The following is a 19613-nucleotide window of genomic DNA, read 5'->3' as shown; positions in this document are numbered from 1 at the left end:
TATGCTATTAAGCATTTTGTCAATGCCATCTTACGACAGCCTCTGGTACTGCAAGTGCAACAGCTTTTTTTAAGAGGAAAAAGCAAATGCGTGGAGGAAGGAAATCTGAGTTTACCGCCCTGTGCTCAGGGACCAGATGCTGAGGGGCTGCAGAAACATGCACTAAGGATCGCTGGCCTGTCTTGGGTGCTGGAGAAGTTCTAGGTGGAGGAACATCCTACCGACCACCTGTGACGGTTACAAAAGGTCTAGCACCGGTGAAGCTATGTCTCTGTTGGGACTGGTTGTCCTCAAGCAGCGGGGAAATAAAACACACAAGTGGAATTCTTGCCCGAGTTGCTTTTGCTTCAAATTTTCCCAGGAAAATTTCAGGGGAAGATTTCAGTGGTGTTGGCATGCATTACGATACCATGCAGTTATATTATATTTTCAATTAAAATGTCAAGTGATCGGCAGAGGAGGAACTAACATGTTTGGAGGGCAAGAGGGGTGCAATTCTGGCCAAAATTTTCTTCGATGGACAACGTGACTCTGCTGGTCTGTTCTCTTGTGGTTCCACAGGAGAAAAATGCAGCTGAAAAAGCTCTTTTTTTCCCTGCAGTGATGAGCATGCTTCTAAAATGGCAGAAGTGAGGGATTTTATGCCCATGCAGTGGTAATATATCATGTCTCTGTAAGAGAGATGATAGGTGTAGGTGCAACAGGCAGTCCTTGCCTGGGGTCTGTTAACTGAGATCACGTGTGTACTCTATCCTCTTTTGATGGCCAAAGGCAAAGATGTTTTGAATGTCACTGGGGAAGTGGGAACATGCTGGTAGGAGATGGGAAAGCCAGGGCAGCCTGCATGGGGTACCAAGCTGCTAGCGGGGGGGATGCTCTGGGTAAATAAACTATTTGTCTGAAATATGTTCTCCTTTACATTTTTGCTTCTATGTAGATTCTCATGTAGGGAATTTTTAGCATCTTTTGTATAATGGTTGTTTACAATATTATAGGTGTATAACAAAAGAGCTGGAGAGGGGAGGAGGGAGTTTGGATGAGGTGTGGAGCAGAACCGCAACCTCGCTAACCACGGCCATGTCTGATTCTGCCCTCCTCATCTTCATGTGCCGATTGATTAAAGCCGGAACAAGGATCCTCTGCCCCTGATTTTAAGAAATAACAGCGCAGCCGCAGATCAATTAAGCTTTGGTTGTCCAAAAGCCATGCCTGGCCTGAAAGATTACACACAGCCAAACCAATCTCTCCCAGTTAGCTCCGCTGTCATTCTGTGAAGGAAAAAAACCTGCTTAGCTGTTGCCCATATGCAGTAATTGGAGGAAAAATAGGAGGAAAAATGTATTTCCTCTCGAGGCTAGGACGTGCCGTGGCTTTGCTTGGTGAACGAACTGCTGTATTTGGCCCTGTTCTACGGGTCTGTGTGACAACACTCAGCAAGATCCCAGCCAAGGGCTTTCATGTCCCTGCTCGTAACAATCTGTATGCAACACAGCTTGGATCCCTCCCTGTTATTATTCCTCTCTTTTTTGGGAGGAGAATGCTTGTAGCCATGAGTTTAAAATTATTTTAAAGGTCTGCTATTGCTTTAAGTGCGGTAGTAGCAGAGAGCGGCCTAGCGTGGGCACTGCTGCCCGCACTAAAGATGGCGGCGGCGCTGACCCGGAAGGGGCGGCCGGGCCGGGCCGCGGGGTGAGGGAGCGGGAGGGCGGGTTTCCCCAGCTCCGCCGCGGCCGTGCGGGGAGCCGAGCCCAGCCGAGCGGGTGCGCGGGGGTGCCGGCAGCCGCCGCCATCGCAGCCCGCATGGGGCGGGCGCGGCCGGGCCTCGGCGCGGCCTGAGCGGGGCCGGCGGGCCGCTGAGGCGGGCTCCCTCCCCGGCAGGCGGCCCGCCCTGGGCCGGGGGCGCCCCTGAGGGGGTGGGGAGCCGCGACGCCATGCAGTGCGCGGACCCCGCGGCGGCCATGAAGGGGCCGGAGGGCGAGGGCAAGCCGGAGCAGCCGCCGGCGGCGGGACAGAGCGGCGGCAAGAGCGGCGGCGGCGGCCGCGGCGCCAAGGGCTGGCAGTACAGGTGGGCGCGGCGGGCCGGGCTGGGCCGGGGGCGGCGGCGGGGTGAGGTGAGGTGAGGGGCTGCGGGCCCGGGAGCCGCCGGTGCTGCGGAGCCCGGCGTGGAGCGCTGGAAACGCCCGTGCCCCCCTCGCAGGGCTGCCCGCGCCCTTTCTGCCCGGAGCGTGGGTCGTGGGCGCGGCTGCCCCGGCTTTAGACGCCCTCGGCAGACAGACCCGCCGCGGGGTACCGGGGGGGACAACGGACATCTCCTCCGGCCCCCGGCTGAGCCCGGCCGCTCGCTCTCCCCTTTTAGTGCCCTTTCGGCGTGGCGGGCGGCACACGGGCGGGCTGTCAGTCGGCTCCGATTTTCGTGTGCCCTGTGTATTAGCACAGAGCCCCACGTCTGGGCTGCAGATGCTGCCAGGGATTGTGCCTTTGCTCCTTCCTTTCAGTTCTTACTTCTCCCTCGCAGAATGTGCGGACCGGTTTAAAGTTGCTGAAGGCGCTCCATCACTTTCCAGCCTTTCCAAAAAGCAGAACTTTGTGCCGAATTGTAGCTCGGTTTGTCTTCTTTGAGAACTTAATGGCGGTCTTTTTTTTAAGTGATGCTTTCTGTTTCTTGCTGATAGCGAAACTCGGAGTATGCACAGAGTTCCTCTCTTATCTGACTTATTTGAAGAATGGCTGTGCTTAGCATAAATTGGGGTGATTACTCAGGTAAAGCCAATACAGCAGAAGAGAGCAGAGAAAGTGGGAGAAGCTGAGCACACAGCATTAGTTTGAAATGGATTCAAACTAAAATGCTTCCTTTGAATGACTTGCCTGTGCATTCAAGGGATGTGGGGGTTTTCATGTACTTTTTTCTGATGTGCTTTCTGGTTGAAAGATTTTTCCACTCACACACTGATAGTGAGCCCTCTAAGGCATTGCTTGAGAGATTTCCAAATCTCTGCTTTTAGGTCTCTCATCCTTGACTGGAGTTCTGCCATGTTGCTGTTGAAAATACTGCTGTTACGCGAAGTTTGCACACTTCTCCTTCAAATGGAGACTCTCCAAAGCTGTCATCTGCCAGCCCAGATGGACTGGCTTTCTGTTTCCTGCACGCGGAGACAGCAAAACTGGAGTGTGGTACATCTGTGTGCGCTGTGCGGGATGGAGGGCCATCAGATGGCTTAGATAAATGAGTGCCCAGGCCCAGGCTGTGCAGGCACTGAGTGCCTGATGATTTTAATAGGGAGTGAGCGGCTCAGTCATTGCTGAGAATCTGGGTCACGACTCATTTACTTTTCTGGTGACTAGTGCCAAAAAGAAAAGTAGTGATTTCAGGGCCAATATTTCAGGCTGTTAAATAGGGAAAGCTTCTTGTCAGATTCAGTTATTGGTTGTCTTATCCACTGTTTCCAGTCGCTTCTAAACTTTTTTTTTTTTTAAAACTCTGGATTCAAGTATAACTCTGAATTTTCTAATGAAAATTGCTGTTACTGTGACCAAGCACTTATTGTCCATGTGTTTCATATGTGAAACATGGGAGTTAGTTTATGCAATCCAAATGGAAGTATTTTATATTTTTATGTTGAATCGGAGGCGGTGGAAGGGATGAGATACCTGATTTGCCTGAACCCCTTTTTGCTATAGTATGTTTGAGATGGTGGTCACAGGTCAGTGCTATGCAGTGAAATTCCACTTCTTAAAATTATCCATCCAAGTATTTTGTTTCTTCTTTCAGTGCTGTGGCTTGTAGGGCAAAAGTTGAACTGAATCTGTGAGTGATAGCCAGTTTGGTGGCTTGACGGCTTTAAGTGGGAACTGTCCGCGTTATTCCTTGCAGCTATCAATATCTGGTTTAATTTGCTCTAATTCTCTAGTGCAAATTATTCTTTCTTTTTTTTTTTTCTTTCTAGATCATTGGGACAAGTTTAATGTACTAATTGTATTATTGTGGACACTTGAGGTACCTCACTGTTAATCTCTGCTCTGTTGGGAATCAATTATTTACTCCTATGTTGGTCTCTATATCTAATTACCCACAAAATATCACCTTTCCCCCCTGCCTCCCTAGGAAGTTCTCCTGGACAGAGTGCTGTACCTTAGTTTTCACGTTGTGGATTACTTCTATTCTAAAATGTATTTGACAAAAGAAAGACCCTTTAGTAATAAATCAGTGTCTAAAATATGGGGTTTAGAAACAGATTTGCTGGGAACTTCTGATGGAAGTTTGATCTTTAATAGCACAGAGTGCGAGCAATGCGTGGTCACGCAGCTTGGCAGAGGTAGGGTCCTGAAGTAGTTGCTCAGCATAGACTGCAACTGGTGCAGAAGTATAGCTCTGCATTTGGTGAAATATCTTGTCAAAACAGCTGTAGCATAGTTGTTGTCAGACAAATGGGACAACAGGTACTTGATACTTTAATGCTCCAAGTGGGGAATTATGACTATGGGAAAAAATAAATCTCCAGCACTGCTGGAACCTGAAATAATGAAAACTGAGTCTCTCAAAGAGGTGGAAAGTCACACATCCTTGGAGTGAAGTACATGTCTAGAAAATAAAAAATGAAACAGAACGTCTAACTTTATATTTTTGTAGGGAAATAATAGGGAGATTTTTAAATAGCTGTGATAGTTAGACCAAACATTTATCATAGTGGAGAAGAAGTAACAACCAGAGGCTGCCAGACACTTCAGATGATGGAGAGATACAGCTGAACCTCTTTGCAGACTTTCTGCTTGTAGCCTGTGTACAGTGAGTTTAGGCAGCCAGTACAGCAGTGCCTCCTTTGAAATTTGTAAGGGCTCAGTTTCTTCAGAGGGCAGGAAGATACTTTTTTTTTTTTTTTTGACTTAATAGAAGTTAAGGGTTCTTGAGCAACTGCTCTTCTAGACATCTGACAGGAAATGATCTTCTTTACTTATGAATGTGTGATCAAGGTCAGAGTGCGTCTGAGAGCAACCAGCTCTCAGCTGCATTTTCCTGACTGGGATCAAGAATAGTGTGAATGTTAATTTGCAATTAAGTAGATAAAGAGAGCCTGAGAGGCTGTGCTACACGCTAAACTCTTTATCCATATTTTCATTTAGAGAAACAGTTACCATGAGGTGAGACTTCTGAATAACTTCAAATTATTAAAAGATTACTTGATAAAGTAACTTAAGATTATGATGTTTTCTAAACAGCTTCTTTATTTTCAGCAGTAATCAAGCTAGGAAATAAGTGTAGCGTTGCCCGTATAAAGAATTATTTGCATTGAACAATTCTGCTTTTACTCTTGACCATCTTCATTTGGTTTTTGCCTTGCTCTAGGTTAAATGAACAAAGTAGTTTCAAAGCAATGAGAGAAAGGAGACAGCTTTGGCAGGTACTTCTGTGACATGTGAATCATAGTCATTCAAATAACATAAAAATTTCACAACCAGAAAGAAGAATCTGTGTCTATGAGCTAAATAGAGAGCTGGTCAGAATATATGCCAGAGAAGTAAAACAAGTCATTTCAGCCTGGCTTGAGGGGCTTTCAGATATTTTTGAGGGAAATGACTTGCAATAACTGGTTCTCATTTATCTACAAAATTAAAAGTTCAAAGCACTGTGGTTGACTAGAGAAACAAGATTGTCTTTCCCACTTGGAGACGTGCTAATGTGCCGTCCTCTTACATTTTTCTTAGTGGTTCTGCTCTCAAATATATAAATCAATTCAGCTGCTATTAAAAGGATTCCCAGCATTTCTTCCCTTCCTGGTAAAAATACATGTAAAATGTTCATGAATTTCCCAAATGATTGCTGATTTTTAAGCTTACAAGTTATATTTTGAAACCTATTTCCTTTTCAGTTCTGTGTGTATTTTTGTAGATAACTGCATTTGTTCCTTATTTCTGAAATGGTTTTAGCATCTGCTCACTATTGATTTAGCCATACATATTTATAAAATGCTACAGATTATATGTCTTTTGCTCTTTTTTTTTAAGGAAGCAAGTTAACTTTAGTTATCTGTTCCTGAAAGTTTACTGAAGTGCTGCAGGCTTATTTACAGTTGTGAATTAGTATAGAAAAACATTTGGATGAAAGTAGCTTCTAAGAAAAGGGGTCAACTTGCTGGACTAAATTACTTTTTTTAATTTTTTTTTTTTTTTTCCCTGGGGTGACAATGGCAGGTAAGAGTGTTCTTCGTGCTGGGTGGCTTCTGTTTGTCATTAGATTATCAACTTAAGGCAGATTCTCTTGCAGAATTACTCCATGTGGCATTGGGCTGGAGTAAGAGAGGCTGAGAGTATGCAAACAAACAGCAGAGAGAGGGTTTTGGCAAAAAGAGTAACATTATCAAATTTTTTTGTATCGAATGCAAAAGGATAACAAATTTAAAGCAAGTGAAATGGTGGCCAGTGGTCTTTTAAGGGCTTTGTTTATTTTGCAGTTGACACTGTGTAAGCACTCTTCATAAATACTGAAAAAGGGGAGTCAACAATTACTGACCTTAATTCAGTCTCCTGTGTGTGATAACGTAACAGAAGAACTGGTAGCTGAAACACACAAATATATTTTAATTCTGCATTTTGAGATGATCATGAACTCTTCTTCATGAAGTGATCCCATAGGAAATGTGCTTTAAAGGAACTGCTTATTTCTGAGTTTGATCTCAGTTAACTTGGAGGGTGACGGACAATCCTTTGCACTTCAAACATGTGGAAGCAAAACATGTGAGACTGAGCTAGACTGTGGAAGTGTTTATGATTTTTATTCATGCTATCTTGCAAAAATGATCTAATTAGTAGTAATAAAGGGAAGTGTCTTGAAACTGATACAATCTTCTTGAGCGGATGTTGATGTTAATCCTTTTTATTGAGGGTGGCATTGGTGTCAGTCTTAGTTGAAAGAAAACGTAGAGTTTTTCTAGTTTCTATGCATTTCTAGTCACATTCCAAGAATGTTTGATCTCAGGAGGATAAATTCCACCTGTTTGGCCTTTAAAGCTGAAACCAGCTTGGTAGAAACAGATACAGGAAGTAATGGCAGCACAGTGTTCAACAGCGCTTCATGTTGCAAACCTCTCCCTTGCTGGTCCTCCATTCCTGTCTCTGAACTTAACATTTCTCATCATAGTATTAATGTAAGCATTGAATTCTTGCTTAGGCTGCAATAGAGTGTGTTAGCTGACCTAATTAACTCTGGACTCCTGAGAGCAGGCCAGAATTTAAGTTAAAGTCCCTATTACTTCATAAGTAGAAGAAAAGAAACCTCCCAAACCTTCATGTAAGTGTTAGTGTCGTCCTAGGACAGTTCTCTCTAATGCTGGTACTCCTAGTACTTCCTTTTTATTACCCGTCTCCCTTGTTCTGGGTTTTCTTTCTGCATTGCTTAAAACAAAATTCTTTGGGATCCTATGTGGAATTTTTGTATCTTCGCTGTAGTTGATAACTGTAAACCCCTTCCTTGTTGTGAACAACCACAGAGGGAGAGAGAGGCTGTAATTTTGTGGTGTTACCTGGGAGGTCTGGCAAGGGCTGCTCCTGCTTCGGCTTTCCCCTGCTCTTACAGCCCACTCCACTTCCTCGGTTTCCTGCTGTCATAAGAACCTGCCGGCGTTGTGACATCAAGGCGCCAGCCACCAATGGGGATGGAGTTTCTGCTGCCCCTGCCGTTACGCTTCTGCTGGCAGCTTTTGGGTTGGCTGGCGGCTCTGATGTCAAGCTTGTGTCGAAGTGAGCCCTGATCTTCCTTGCTCCTGTTTCTGGTGATCTGTGGAGATACCTCACCACTGCGTGGCCTTCAGAAAGCCCTAGCTGCTCGCGTTCTGACGTGTTGCTGGCCTTCTGAGGTGTGATGAACTGGGTGCGGAAAAGAAGAGTTTCTCAAGTGGTTGCTGTGAAATTCAGAATTTATTTTTGCAGTTTTGTGTGTTGTAGTCCTTTTTATTACTAAAAATCAGATTAAGACGGCTGTCACATTTGTTTGATATGCTGAAGGGAAATGGCTGAAAAACCTGGTGCCTGAATTTCTTTATTGTCATTTGAGTCTTTGCTTAAAGAGTATACCATATTCATAACACTAATTTAGAAATGCTGCACTTCACATAACTTGCTCGTTAGAATAGACAAGAAGCATATATTTAAAATGGTCAGCTGGTTATATCCACCTCAGGATCCATTCTGTGTTATTAAAATGTTAAGGTCATCTTTTATCAAGCTGATTTTACCAGTTGCTAAAGCCCCAAGCACTCCTCCAAAGGCAGGTGAGCCATTCATGTTCACACATGTATTTACGACCTGGAAGAATGGGGTTGGAGCAGACGGAAGCTCAGATGCATTGTAAATTAAGCGAAGTAAATCTCTGTGTGAGGGATAATAAGTGGGTAGTTGGGGAAACAGGTTTGGGTAATTTAAATAGGAGCTTCATGATGGCTGATGTTCTAGTAGGGAACCTGAACCAGGTCAACAAGGTCTGGGTTCCCTTCTCCAGCCCTGTGGCTCCTCAGTGAGCAGCTATCAAGAGCACTGTCCCTCTCTTGCTTCTTGGAGCATCCCCATGTTGAATGAGCAGGCTGTAAAACTTGCTGGGCCTGGGGTGACAAATGTGGGAGTTGGTTCTGGCATTGCAGGATACTTGTGTTAATACTGAGATATTCATTTAGAGTTCAAATTAAGCTAAACTGAAGAAGCACAAACTTTTGAATAGCTTCTAAATATCAACTAACTTGTGCTTTCCATGGAATAGATTTCTGCAGGAGTTAGCGGCTGTTAACAAATGTCTATGCTTCACTAAGCACAAAGGGTATTTTTTTTACCTTCACCTTTTCTAATGTAATTATGTAGCAGCCAGTTAATTAAAAGCCCTACAACATTAATGTCCTGCTCTGCCACACATGTTCTCTCCCCAGAGAGAAGATGAAAAACAAACTGCATGTGGCTCACCTAATCACATTGCTAAATGCAGAAGCAGAAAGTGCCAGCTGCTGCTGTTAGGTTATCCTAGGTAGGTTCTTGTGCTGTACTCATTGTACCATGAAAATTAAGGCATGTGTGCAAGGGCCTCTGTTTACTTAAGGACGTTGCCTTGACATGCACTCCGATCACCTGCCAGTGCCGATGAATTCTTCTTGTAGGGGATCACTGCCTGCTGGTAATGCTGCCAGACAACTTTCTTTTTAGGGTGCTTGCAAAGCTTGTACCATTTCAGATTTTCTGTACTGCATGTCTAATGCTGAAATGGGAGGGGAGGGCAGGCTGAAGTGGGGTAGGGGAAGTGATGTTTCTTCATGTGTGTTAAGCTGACAGTCTTGTATTTGACGACCTGCTTTGGAGCAGGAAGGTTAGTGTCAAGGGGAAGGCTTTTTGCTATGGGTATGCATTTTTTCTTTTTCCTTCCAGGTGTAAATTCCTGAGGTTTTTGATGAGGCTGGAAATCTTTAAAATATTGATTAATGTTTAAGCGTTGACAGATCAGTTTCCTGAAGAGCCCAGTTTGCATTGGGAAGTTGGTTTCATTCATTGCAGTGGAGATGTAACAGAAAGCATGAGATCTGCTGGGCAGAGCTGCAGAATGCTATATTAAGGAGCTGGTTTCTGAGCCTGGCTCTGACTTCCTCTGTGGTAATAGTCATATTGTTTAAACTGGTTTTCCCCTGTAATCACTAACTGTGTGTTCCTCTTTCTCAGAGGCCTAGTTTGGAACAGTTGGCTCTGATTTTGCAAAACTTTCACAGGGTCACAGCTGCAGCTGAAATCAGCAGAAGCTGTGATTTGAATATATGAATAAAATAAAAATTGGGCCACAACTATCTCGAAGTTAGAGAGGCTGAAATTTCATTGTGCCTCAGTTCCCTATATGTAAAATGGGATGATAATGTCCTCGTCCTTTTATTGTTCGGTACATGACTCCTTCATAAATATCAATGACAAGCACAAGAGAAGAAAACCATAAGGAAACTCTTTATTAGTGCATGAGTGCCAAACGAATAATACCTGATGCTCATTGCACAATGAAAAGGAGCAGTTTTGAATAATTTCTTGTCTGGGAACCACTGTCCACTTAAAGCACTGAACAAGAAAGTAGTCCTGCTCTTTTTATGTGTCATGATCATAGGTGGTTAAGTTAACACGTGCTTTCTTAATTAGAGTTTAAACCTTCTGAGTACCTTATGCCTCAATTTTAATGTCGGAATATTTTTGTTTAATTTTTCTATATCCAAGAATTATAGAATAATTTGGGTTGGGAGGGACCTCTGGGAAATCTCTAGTCCAGCCTCCTGCTCAAAGCAGGGCCAGCCTCAAAGTTAGAAGAAGTTGTTCAGGGCCACTGGTTGAGTTTTGGGCATCTCCAAGGATGGAGATGCCACAGCCTCTCTGGGCTCCTGGCCAGGGCTTACTCCTCATTGTGAAGAATTTTTCCTTGTGTCAAACAAGGAATTTTTTTGTTTTGCTACAACTTGAGACCACTGCCACTTGCCCTTCTGCTGTGCATCTCTGAAAAGAGTCTGTCTCCATCTTCTCCATATGTAGGGGAAACAGTGATGAGATCCCCATTAAGCCTTCCCAGCTTCTGAAGGACCAGGTCCCTCAGCCTTTTCTTGTCTGGCACGACATACCTAGCTTGCACTGATCCATGGGTTAGCCCATCCCAGGCACAAGGCTTTGCATTGCTTTTGTCGAAGTTCAGGTGGTCTTGTTCAGTCTGTTCCTCTGGACAGTCGGGATCCCCCAGAAAGGCATCCTGACTGCTCCCCTAGGTTTAGTCTCACCTGAGAGGTTGCAGAGAGCGCGTGTTGGTTCATCAGCCAGCTTGGAGGCGTTTAGTGGTATTGACCCCTGAAGTGCACCGCTTGTAACTGTTTGCTGGTTAGACTTTAAACTATTGGCCATTGCTTCTTGAGTCTGGTGGTCCACACGTTTTTTTGCCTGTGTTGTACTCCAGGCTTACAGTCTTTCTGAATATTTAGATAACATAGTCAATTAAGTGTGTTCTTGCTTGCTTGGAAGGTGGTAATAATTGTTATCCTCTGTATTTAATTTGAAATGTCTCAAAAATGGTTCAAAAATAATTAAAAAGGCAAGAGGCTTATCTGGAGTAGCTGATCAGTGTATTTACTTTCCATTTAATAGCCAGTGTTTTATTGCTGCAAAGTCCAGGATGGCAGTGTGTAATTGTCAATATAATTTTTTAAAATCATAATCACAAATACATCTTAAAACTGGAAAGGCATATCTTTGTATTTCTGGCAGGATAAGAGCTACTAGACTAGAAGCAGACCAAAATGCCTTGGGATGGAATGTGTAGTAAGCTAAACCATGTTGGACTGTGCTTAGAGTAACAAAGCAATGCAGAGGTTTGCTCCACCAGTTTCTGCGAATATAGTGCTTACCAGGGTCCACTGCTTTCTGAGGTGGTGTAGGTGGCAGATAGTCCAAAATTCCAAAGATGCTCATCCATCAGTGTGTTTGCCTCGCTTATGTTATGCCAGTACTGTTTGCTGAGCAGAGTAGCTTTAATTTGACTGCTTGAGCTTTCTGAAACTAGACTTCAAGGGAAAGTTTTGGGTTTTGGTAACAATAATATGTGAAACTGCATTATGGTGTGCTAATATAAACTGGTAACATAAATGGTGGCAAAGCTGTAGGGAACAATCGTTCTCTAGAGGTATCAAGTGGAAAGTTCACACCTTTTGAGGTGCCTGGTTTTTGTATGCTCCAGCTCTAAAATGTTGTTGGCTAAATCTACAGTTATTTTTCCAGTGATAGCTTGCGTAGTAGTTATCATTGCAGAAAAATCTGCAGGGTTAGCTGCTAACTCTTGGGTTCAGCTTCAGTTGTGTTACGCTGACACAAATACACAGATAAACTGTACGTGAGTGGAGTTCTTGCTGACTTGAGGTGTTCATGTACGTGCAAGAGAAATTGCTTAGCTGAAACTGGCTGAAGTTTTTTTCCAGGCAGATGTATTTTGAGAGCTAAAGAGGTCTTTAAATGATAAAGTAGTTAAATAATCAGCTTTATAGTAGTCCAGTGAGAGCAGTGTTTTGCTACTTATTAATTAAATATTATCTCTTTCCTTTTTTTCTGTTGCTATCCTGCAAAAGCGTTACAATACGGTTTCATTTGTGTATAATTGACTTGTGGCATTAATGCACAAAAGAGGAGAATCGAATGCAACTTCAATTAGGATGGTTTTAAAAAACCCTGTAAGCTTGATTTATCATTCCCCTTGAGAACTGGTATTGATAGAAATTTCAGGTTCAAATGTAACTGCTGTGTTGATAGCAGGGGGCTGGGGGAGCTGGGCAGCGGGAGAGCCCCTCACCCCCGGATGGGAAGCCTGGGCTGCATCGTGCCGGGCTCATGGACAGCTGACAGCTCATTTTGGCTCTGCCGCACCCTTCCTTCATGGCAAGCCTGCACTTCTCTTCCAATGCATGTCTGTGCTTTCAAGGGTTTACAGGAGTACATGTTAAGAGAAGTTTTTGTATCTGATGAGGATGTGTGTGTTGCTAGCATGCTTGTGGCTGAGTGGTATTCCGAAGCATCTCCAGGGTCTGCTGTCAATGTTCTTGTCATATTGTTGGACCTTTTTTCCTTGCACTTGTTGTTTTCTAAACTTATAATTGAATAGTCAAATACATGAGCTGAAGAGCAGGAGCTTTGCTGCCACTTTACAATTGACTGTAGGGCGCTGCTGGTGAATTGCACAGCAAGGTTAGTTTTTTCTTTCTTCCAAAAGCTGTTTGCAAAAGCAGAGCTAATTTGTTGACGTAGATACTCTGTAAGCAACATAGAGGCTTCTGCCTTACCTTGTTGAGTGCGCTGGGGAACCTGCTGTTGCACCAACGAGCTGTGGGACTGGAGCGTGCTTAAAGTGGTGGTGGTTTCTGGGAGCAAGTGATCTTTGCAGTTGCGGAAGATATACCCAAAGTTTCCGTTGCTGACATAGGTGTGTGTTTTTTTTTTTTTTTTTTTCTTTTTTCCCCTTGCTCTTCTCCCCTGCCCTTCCCCTCCATGTAACAAAAAGGGGAATCAGTGCATTGTAGGTAAGCACTTTGCAGCAGTCAGTGAGGAAAAAGCAGGGTATTACCAACAGCGAGCCTGTGGGCAGATAGAGATGGACAAGTTCAGTGAAAATGGTTACTGCTTTTTTCAAACTACGTAGTCAAAATCACTCATTGGTTTGCACTGTTATGATCCCGATTTCTTTCTTTCCTTTTCTTTATGCTTTGCTAGCTTTTAATCTGAGAACAGTCTCTTTCACCAGGTTTTTGCATCTTGCTGTGAGCTCAGTAGAAGGGAACCTCTTCCCTTGGCCAGGGTCTGAAGGCACTGTCGTAACGGTGGTGGTGGCAGCTGTGGAGGCTGGATGACCCTTCAGGAGCTGTCCCCGACATCTGCATGGGCTCCGGGCTCCTGGTTGTCCTTCCTGCTGGAAGCAAATCCACACATACTCAGCTGTTGGTTGAAGCCAGGCCTTGCGTAAGTCCGTGGGGAAGCCTTTGGCAGCTGCGTTTGCTCTTCAAACATCTGTTGGGTCTTCAGAGACCTGGCTGCTCAAAGTATCCCATGCGGTGCTGTCTGGGTCCCAGCAAAATTAAAATAATCGGAAGGGCAGTCTTGGAAGTTTTCTGCAATCGCTTTCCAGATGGGTGTAATTTTGTGCCACTGCTAGTGATAATTGGTTTGTGTGGGGCTTTTGGGGAGAGCTGCACCATGAGAGGTACGAAAAAAGGATGGGGAGGCCTTCTGCATCGGTGTGTCATCTTGGAGAAGATATTGACCCAGAGCTTGTCAGGTGTGAGCCTGGGTGTCTTGGCTGAAGCTCCTGAAAGGCGTCATTCTGGGACTGCTGTTCCTCAGCATCTGTGTTCAAGGCTCGGGTGCTGCATGTAAACAGGATACAGGGGGAATTTGGCCCGACTATCACTATCTTATTCCTCCCCCAGGACAGGAGACCACCCTGCAAGGCACTGACGGCTGCTGCAACTTAAGAAGCGTACTAGAAAAGGACAAATAAAACTAGAAAAGGATAAATAAACTAGCAATAATCCTTTGTGAGTGTTTTATTCCTATTGTATTTTAGTAGCACTTAGATATGTAGAAATCTGGTTTGTGGTAAATATCTTTGAAGTTGGGGAGGGATAGTTTTCTGGAAAGAATATGAACTGATTTGTAATTTTTCATAGACTTCAGTCATTTGCTTACAGGGACAGTTTCAGTCCATCTCACAATATTTATAAACTAAAAAAAAGTGATAAATGGGCAGCCAAGTTCAGTGGCGTTCAGCCTTTGGAAAAAAAAAAAACCAAACAGATTTTGGGGGGTGGCAGATGTGCTTGGCTGGAGTTCAGATGTTGTACCATGAGTTTCTGCATAATTTTTTCCTGAATTGTGATTTGCACGGTATCCTCACTTAAAGTAGTCCAGCAAAAGTTAAAATGAAATTTTTTTACATCTTTAAGGCTGACAGGTCTGTTGCAACACTTAAACATTTTTTTGTCCTTTGACAGAAGGACAGGTGAATTTCTACAGAAATACAGACTGCAGGGGTTGTTGACTCATCATTGCTGAGCTGTTGCCATTCCTTTGACAATCTGAGACTGCTGTGAGCATTTTGAACAGCAACAACAGCACCTTGGCTGTGAAAAGATACATGTACCCATAGATACATGTATGTGCGCATAGGCAGCAACGTGAATGCAAAGGTGGTATTAAAGTTGGGAAGGATCCCAGTGCAGCCAGGCCTCACTGTCGATGTTGAGATAAGTTGCTCAGTGTTTTGTGTCAAATTCACTTCTGAAATCTGCTTTCTAGAAGTCAAAAATCCCAATGTGGGGAATTGTGGAGGCTTCTGAAGTACACAGGTGACTTTGAAGCAGGTTTTACTGTTGTTTCGTTAGAAATAGTGCTGGTAAGGGCTTTAAGGAAGATCTTACTCATATTTTACAAACTGTGGTTGTCTGTGAGCAGAGCCAGTGCCTGAACCTCAACCTCTTGTTCTCAAAGTCTGCCATCTTAAAAGCTTTCTGTAGCGCTCTGAAGAGCTTTGCTGTTAATTCCATACTAGTGAAATATTACTGGGGTTTTGTGGTTTTTTTTACAATGTTAACTGCCTTGCAACACTGCTTTAGCAACAACAAATATTTTAGTTTAACTCTTGCTGTGGAGGCACTAATCTTAATATCATTGAAGAAATGCTCTAGTTATAATTCCGTGGCCGTGTTGTTCATAAATGATACAGAGAATGTTTTTCTGTATTCATAGGAAAGTACTAGTGCTTACCCAGAAGATTAGGAGGTTAACTGTAGTTCTGTAACGAGTTTGTGTACAGTTATAGGATCTACCTTTTGTGAACTGCAATTTGCAGACTGGATTTAAATCTCTTTTTTAGTGTATAAAATTGTCACTTATTTAAAAGTAAGCCTTTGTTCAAATGTTGAAAATTCCCTGGCCCACGCGGTGTGGGAATTTGTGCTGGGAGAGTATGATTAGTGCCTGTAAGGTCTGTGCTTTTACTCTCTTATTTGCTTATTTGTTTGCCTCTAGGCCCTTATACTGTCAAGGGAAATGTTTTAAGTATCAACCAAGTTTTTCATACCCTTCAGACAGCCTAATCTGTTACTTGCATGGGTGCTAAAAGTTTGCCCAGCCTTTGGCAGGGTGAAAACTAAATAGTCTTTTGCGTTTGTGCAGTTCAATTGCAGATGCGTGAACACAATTAAGAAGGAAAATAATCAGTATTGTCCAAGAGGTGGCTCATTTAGCAGGGACCTGTGTTCATGCTCCATCTCTTTGGACTTTGGCTCTTCTAACATTCTCCGGTCTCCCAAAAAGCAAGCCACAGCTCAGTCTCTCATCCCTGGCATTTGGCATGTTATATTGCTCCCCTGCTGCAGAGGTTAGTCTGTAAGGAATCCCCCCCCCCCTCCCGCCCTGCAGCTCAGTGTTGTGTGTCTTGGGATCTGCACCAGCCACCGCTGCTGCTTGTCGGGCTCTTCTATACTGAGGTTTGGCCATCGGTGCTTAGTACGTTTCTGTGATCTTGTGCAGGTGGATGAGGTCTTTTTGCTTGTGAACGGGAGATACCTGCTAAATGTACTTCTGAGCTTTACCTTGTACATTGAGTTATAGCTCTTTTGTGTGAGAGATGGGGTTTGGGGACCCCCTGTGTGCAAAGTTAGGGATTCCGAAACACAGCTGGTCACTGTGTTTAACATCATGCACTTGTGCTTACATTTATGTGCTGCAACATGCTTTTTCCAGATTGGCAGTGTCCACTATGCTGGAGGTGACTGGCTTGCTTGCCCTCGGTCACTTTCTCAGACTTTTCTGGGGGGCTGTTTTCAAAGTTTTTCAGTTAAACCATCAACTTTTGGAACTGCTGAGGCTAGAGAGAGGAATTATTGAAGAGGAGGCATTTGGAGAAATTTGGATCTAGTCAAAGTGAAAATCCAAATGGAGAGGAACATGTGAATGAAGGCAAAATGTAGTCAAGTGCTCGTTCAATGTGGAAGTACTTCACCGAAAGGGCTACATTTCCTTCTACAGTGACTTTTTCTAAAGACTGACAAGATCAGCTGTCTCATCTGTCACACTCAAAAAGTTGTCAAATGATTTTAATCAAAGACTGTTTAATTTACCCTTGTCAGATGAACGGACTTCCATAGGCCATACATATAGTCCTGCTGTATTCATTGCAGTCTGAAGTTACTTTTCTGATTTTTCTTGGTTTCTGTTAAACATACTTGTGATATAGGCACATTAGTTAATGGGATAGAGGCACGTTAGTTAATGGGAGGGTGCAGCAGCTCTAGCCCGAGTGTGCAGGGCTCTGTATGATGTCTAACTGAAAAGCAGGGTGAAGCTTGCATTCACTAAAACTGAAAAACAATTAGCTGTGACTAGGGACAATTTTCAGATGGTTAAAAACCAAACTCATACATTTTTATGACTACGCAATCTCATAATTTTCAGCTAAATTAAGACAGCGAGCAAGTCTAAATGGTACTTCCCTTGTATGCCCATAATAACAAATGAGAAGCGTCTGCAGAGGATGAGTTTGGTTATGTCTCCTTTAGCATTTTTGTACATTTAAAATACATGATAGCCTGAATACCCTCTGCTCTCCTTGGTTTTATTTTTATCTGTAGTACCACTTAATGAGCTCTTAGAAATTAAATTCCTAGATAGCCCTGCTGGCTGCTCTCCATTGCAGGATATTACTGCAATACTGATTGCTGCAGTAATAGCTAGAGCACATATTTTTGTTTTTAAATGTGACATTAAAAATCAGCAACTTGTTTTTTCTTCAAAAATGTACATTCTTGCATCTTTTCTTTGAATAGTATTACTGAATGGCAGTGATATGGCATTGGTTCGTATGGCAGTGATTTACTCTAAGGTTATCTTCATTAGTGTCATTCTAAATAGCTTCCTTTAGGATGAAACTTAGTGTAACATGTTGTGTTTATCAAATAGTCGTGTATCTAATTAATCTGGTGATACTGACACTGTCTATAAATGAGGTGTAGACAGCAGCTTCAGCTATTATTTGAAGTTTACCCCAATACTTAGTCCAACTGTGTTTGCAACCAAAACCCACTAATGGAGAAGATCCCTTGGCTCTAATAGTCCTGTTTTTCCCCACCTTTCCACTTTTGCTGATATGGGGCTACTTTGACCTCTTAACGACCAAGACAGGCTGCTGCTCCAATGGACTCTGAATAATTTTCGTTTAATCTTCAACATACTATGAACTACAGAAATTTTAATTTAAAATCTAAATAAGATGGCTTAAATACAAGTTTCTTTTAAAAAGCAAATAGTTAGTGTCTGATATTTGGGTCATTGTTTCAGTTCTTCATTGGAATAACAGGAACCTTTTTCTCATGCTGGACCTGAGTTGTCTATCAAGAGTGTGTTCTTCAGTGTAGGATTGTGCCGTACTGTAAGAGGCGAGGGCATTGAGGTGGCATTTCTAGAATTATGGGAATGTACAGTATGAAGTAGGTCTTTAAACTGTGGTTTTAAGACTATTAGTTCGTAGTCATAAGAGTTGTAAGCCTTAGTTAGGACAATTGATTTTCAGCAGTGTATTTTGCCTGTAGTGATATTAAGCCTCCGTGCCGAATGCCCTCGATGGGTTCTCGTTTTTGGTGGATGTTGCAAGTTGAGGCTTTGAAAGAGAAACTACCTGATTTTCCTGCCAGGCCAGAGGAGGAGATGTTTTGGCTCCTGTTTTACGTTTCAGAATATCTTGATGTGACCTGCACCCTCATGTTGTGTTCTGTAGAACATCTGTTCAAGAGCATGACCCTTCCTGTAGTCAGGAAGGGTTCTGGGCATTAAGGATAAATAAAACCACACTGGTGTAGGAGTACCTAGGGACTGTTTTTGGTTGGTGACCATGATCAAGATTCTGTTAATAAGCTAGTGAAAGTTAATTTTGTTCAGGAGTCCAAAAGTACAAAGCTTGCTTAGAAGAGGGAGCAGGAAACAGAAGCATGGATACTAAGTCTTTAATTACCTGAAACTAGTACGAATGTGTCCAGAAGTGCCCGCTGAATAAAACTCAAGTATTGGTGAAACTAATTATGCCTTGAAATCATTTGGAGTTCAGTAAGTCTGGTTAAACTGTCTTATGAAATTATTTTAGAAATGAGGCTGGAAAATCTGTTAAGTGTTGGTAGCTTTATTAAAATGGTAGTGCCATTCTAAAAATGAAGATGAAAATTCATTTTCTGAGAGTAGATAATGATGATCAAAAGCTGGGAAGATCTAAAATTTGTTTGGTATTGTCTGATTGCTTTTCTCCTTTTTTTTTTTTATAGTGATCACATGGAAAATATTTATGGCTACTTAATGAAATATACCAATCTTGTCACTGGTTGGCAGTATCGGTAAGTCTTTTATGGTGCTTTCTAGTAATGTTGGTCTTTGCAGCATCTAAATGAACATGTTTCAGATCTTTTTAATAATACTTGGATTTCCTGTTTTCTATTAGGCAAACTTTATGGAAGAGTCTTAGGCTTTTCTCAATATAGATTAAGCTAACATGTAGATGAATAATATTTGTATTAAGGCATGAATAAGAAAAAAATGCATAGGAAGTATGAAGCAGTTAACTAATTTGGTGGCTTAAAACTATGCTTGTGTGTGTAAAAAGCATGTACAGCACTAATTTTTTTTCTCCTTTTCCATTAAAAATACTGTCTTTGTTTTTTCTGCTGAGTCTTCAGCTTTCTGCCAAATCATGCCATTGTTTTAAAAAAAAAAAAATTAAGACTTCTCTACTGAAAATTCAAACTCAAGCAAGCTTTTCCCTTTAGTTCCCCAGGATGTCTGTCTCCCCTGGAATAACTTGCTTTTCTTTGACAGGTGAAACTCTCTGGTCAGGCTTCTTGCTTGATGCTGTTCCTAGAGCAGCAGAGTGCAACCAAATTAATATTGGAGAGACAAGTCCTTAGCATACCACACTGGCCAAATTCCTGTGCTACCACTGACGTGCAGTGACTTGTGTCAATACGCTTATTAAACTCAATTGAATAGTTGAAGCATGATGTCCGCTTTAATTTTTTTTAAATCCGGAATTGCTTCAGTTTCACAGTTTT

The 19613-nt window shown here is 42.8% G+C and overlaps 1 protein-coding gene across 2 annotated transcripts in view; it reads left to right on the top strand.

Moving 5' to 3' along the window:
* The first annotated feature begins 1931 nt into the window (after positions 1-1931).
* OSBPL11 (oxysterol binding protein like 11) overlaps positions 1932-19613 on the top strand; it is a 42841-nt gene continuing 25159 nt past the window's right edge. The window contains exons 1-2 of one of the 2 annotated variants that reach the window (XM_050899915.1): positions 1932-2065; positions 18834-18902. In XM_050899915.1, the coding sequence (XP_050755872.1) occupies positions 1932-2065; positions 18834-18902 (203 nt within the window). Of the gene's footprint in view, positions 2066-14007; positions 14058-18833; positions 18903-19613 lie in introns of those variants that run through there. The other variant, XM_050899916.1, reaches the window with a different exon arrangement.

Source organism: Gymnogyps californianus, chromosome 7, assembly GCF_018139145.2.
Source record: "Gymnogyps californianus isolate 813 chromosome 7, ASM1813914v2, whole genome shotgun sequence".
NCBI classification, from domain to species: domain Eukaryota; kingdom Metazoa; phylum Chordata; class Aves; order Accipitriformes; family Cathartidae; genus Gymnogyps; species Gymnogyps californianus.
The sequence above is the reverse complement of the archived record's forward strand: the minus strand, read 5'-3'. Positions and strand labels throughout refer to the sequence as shown.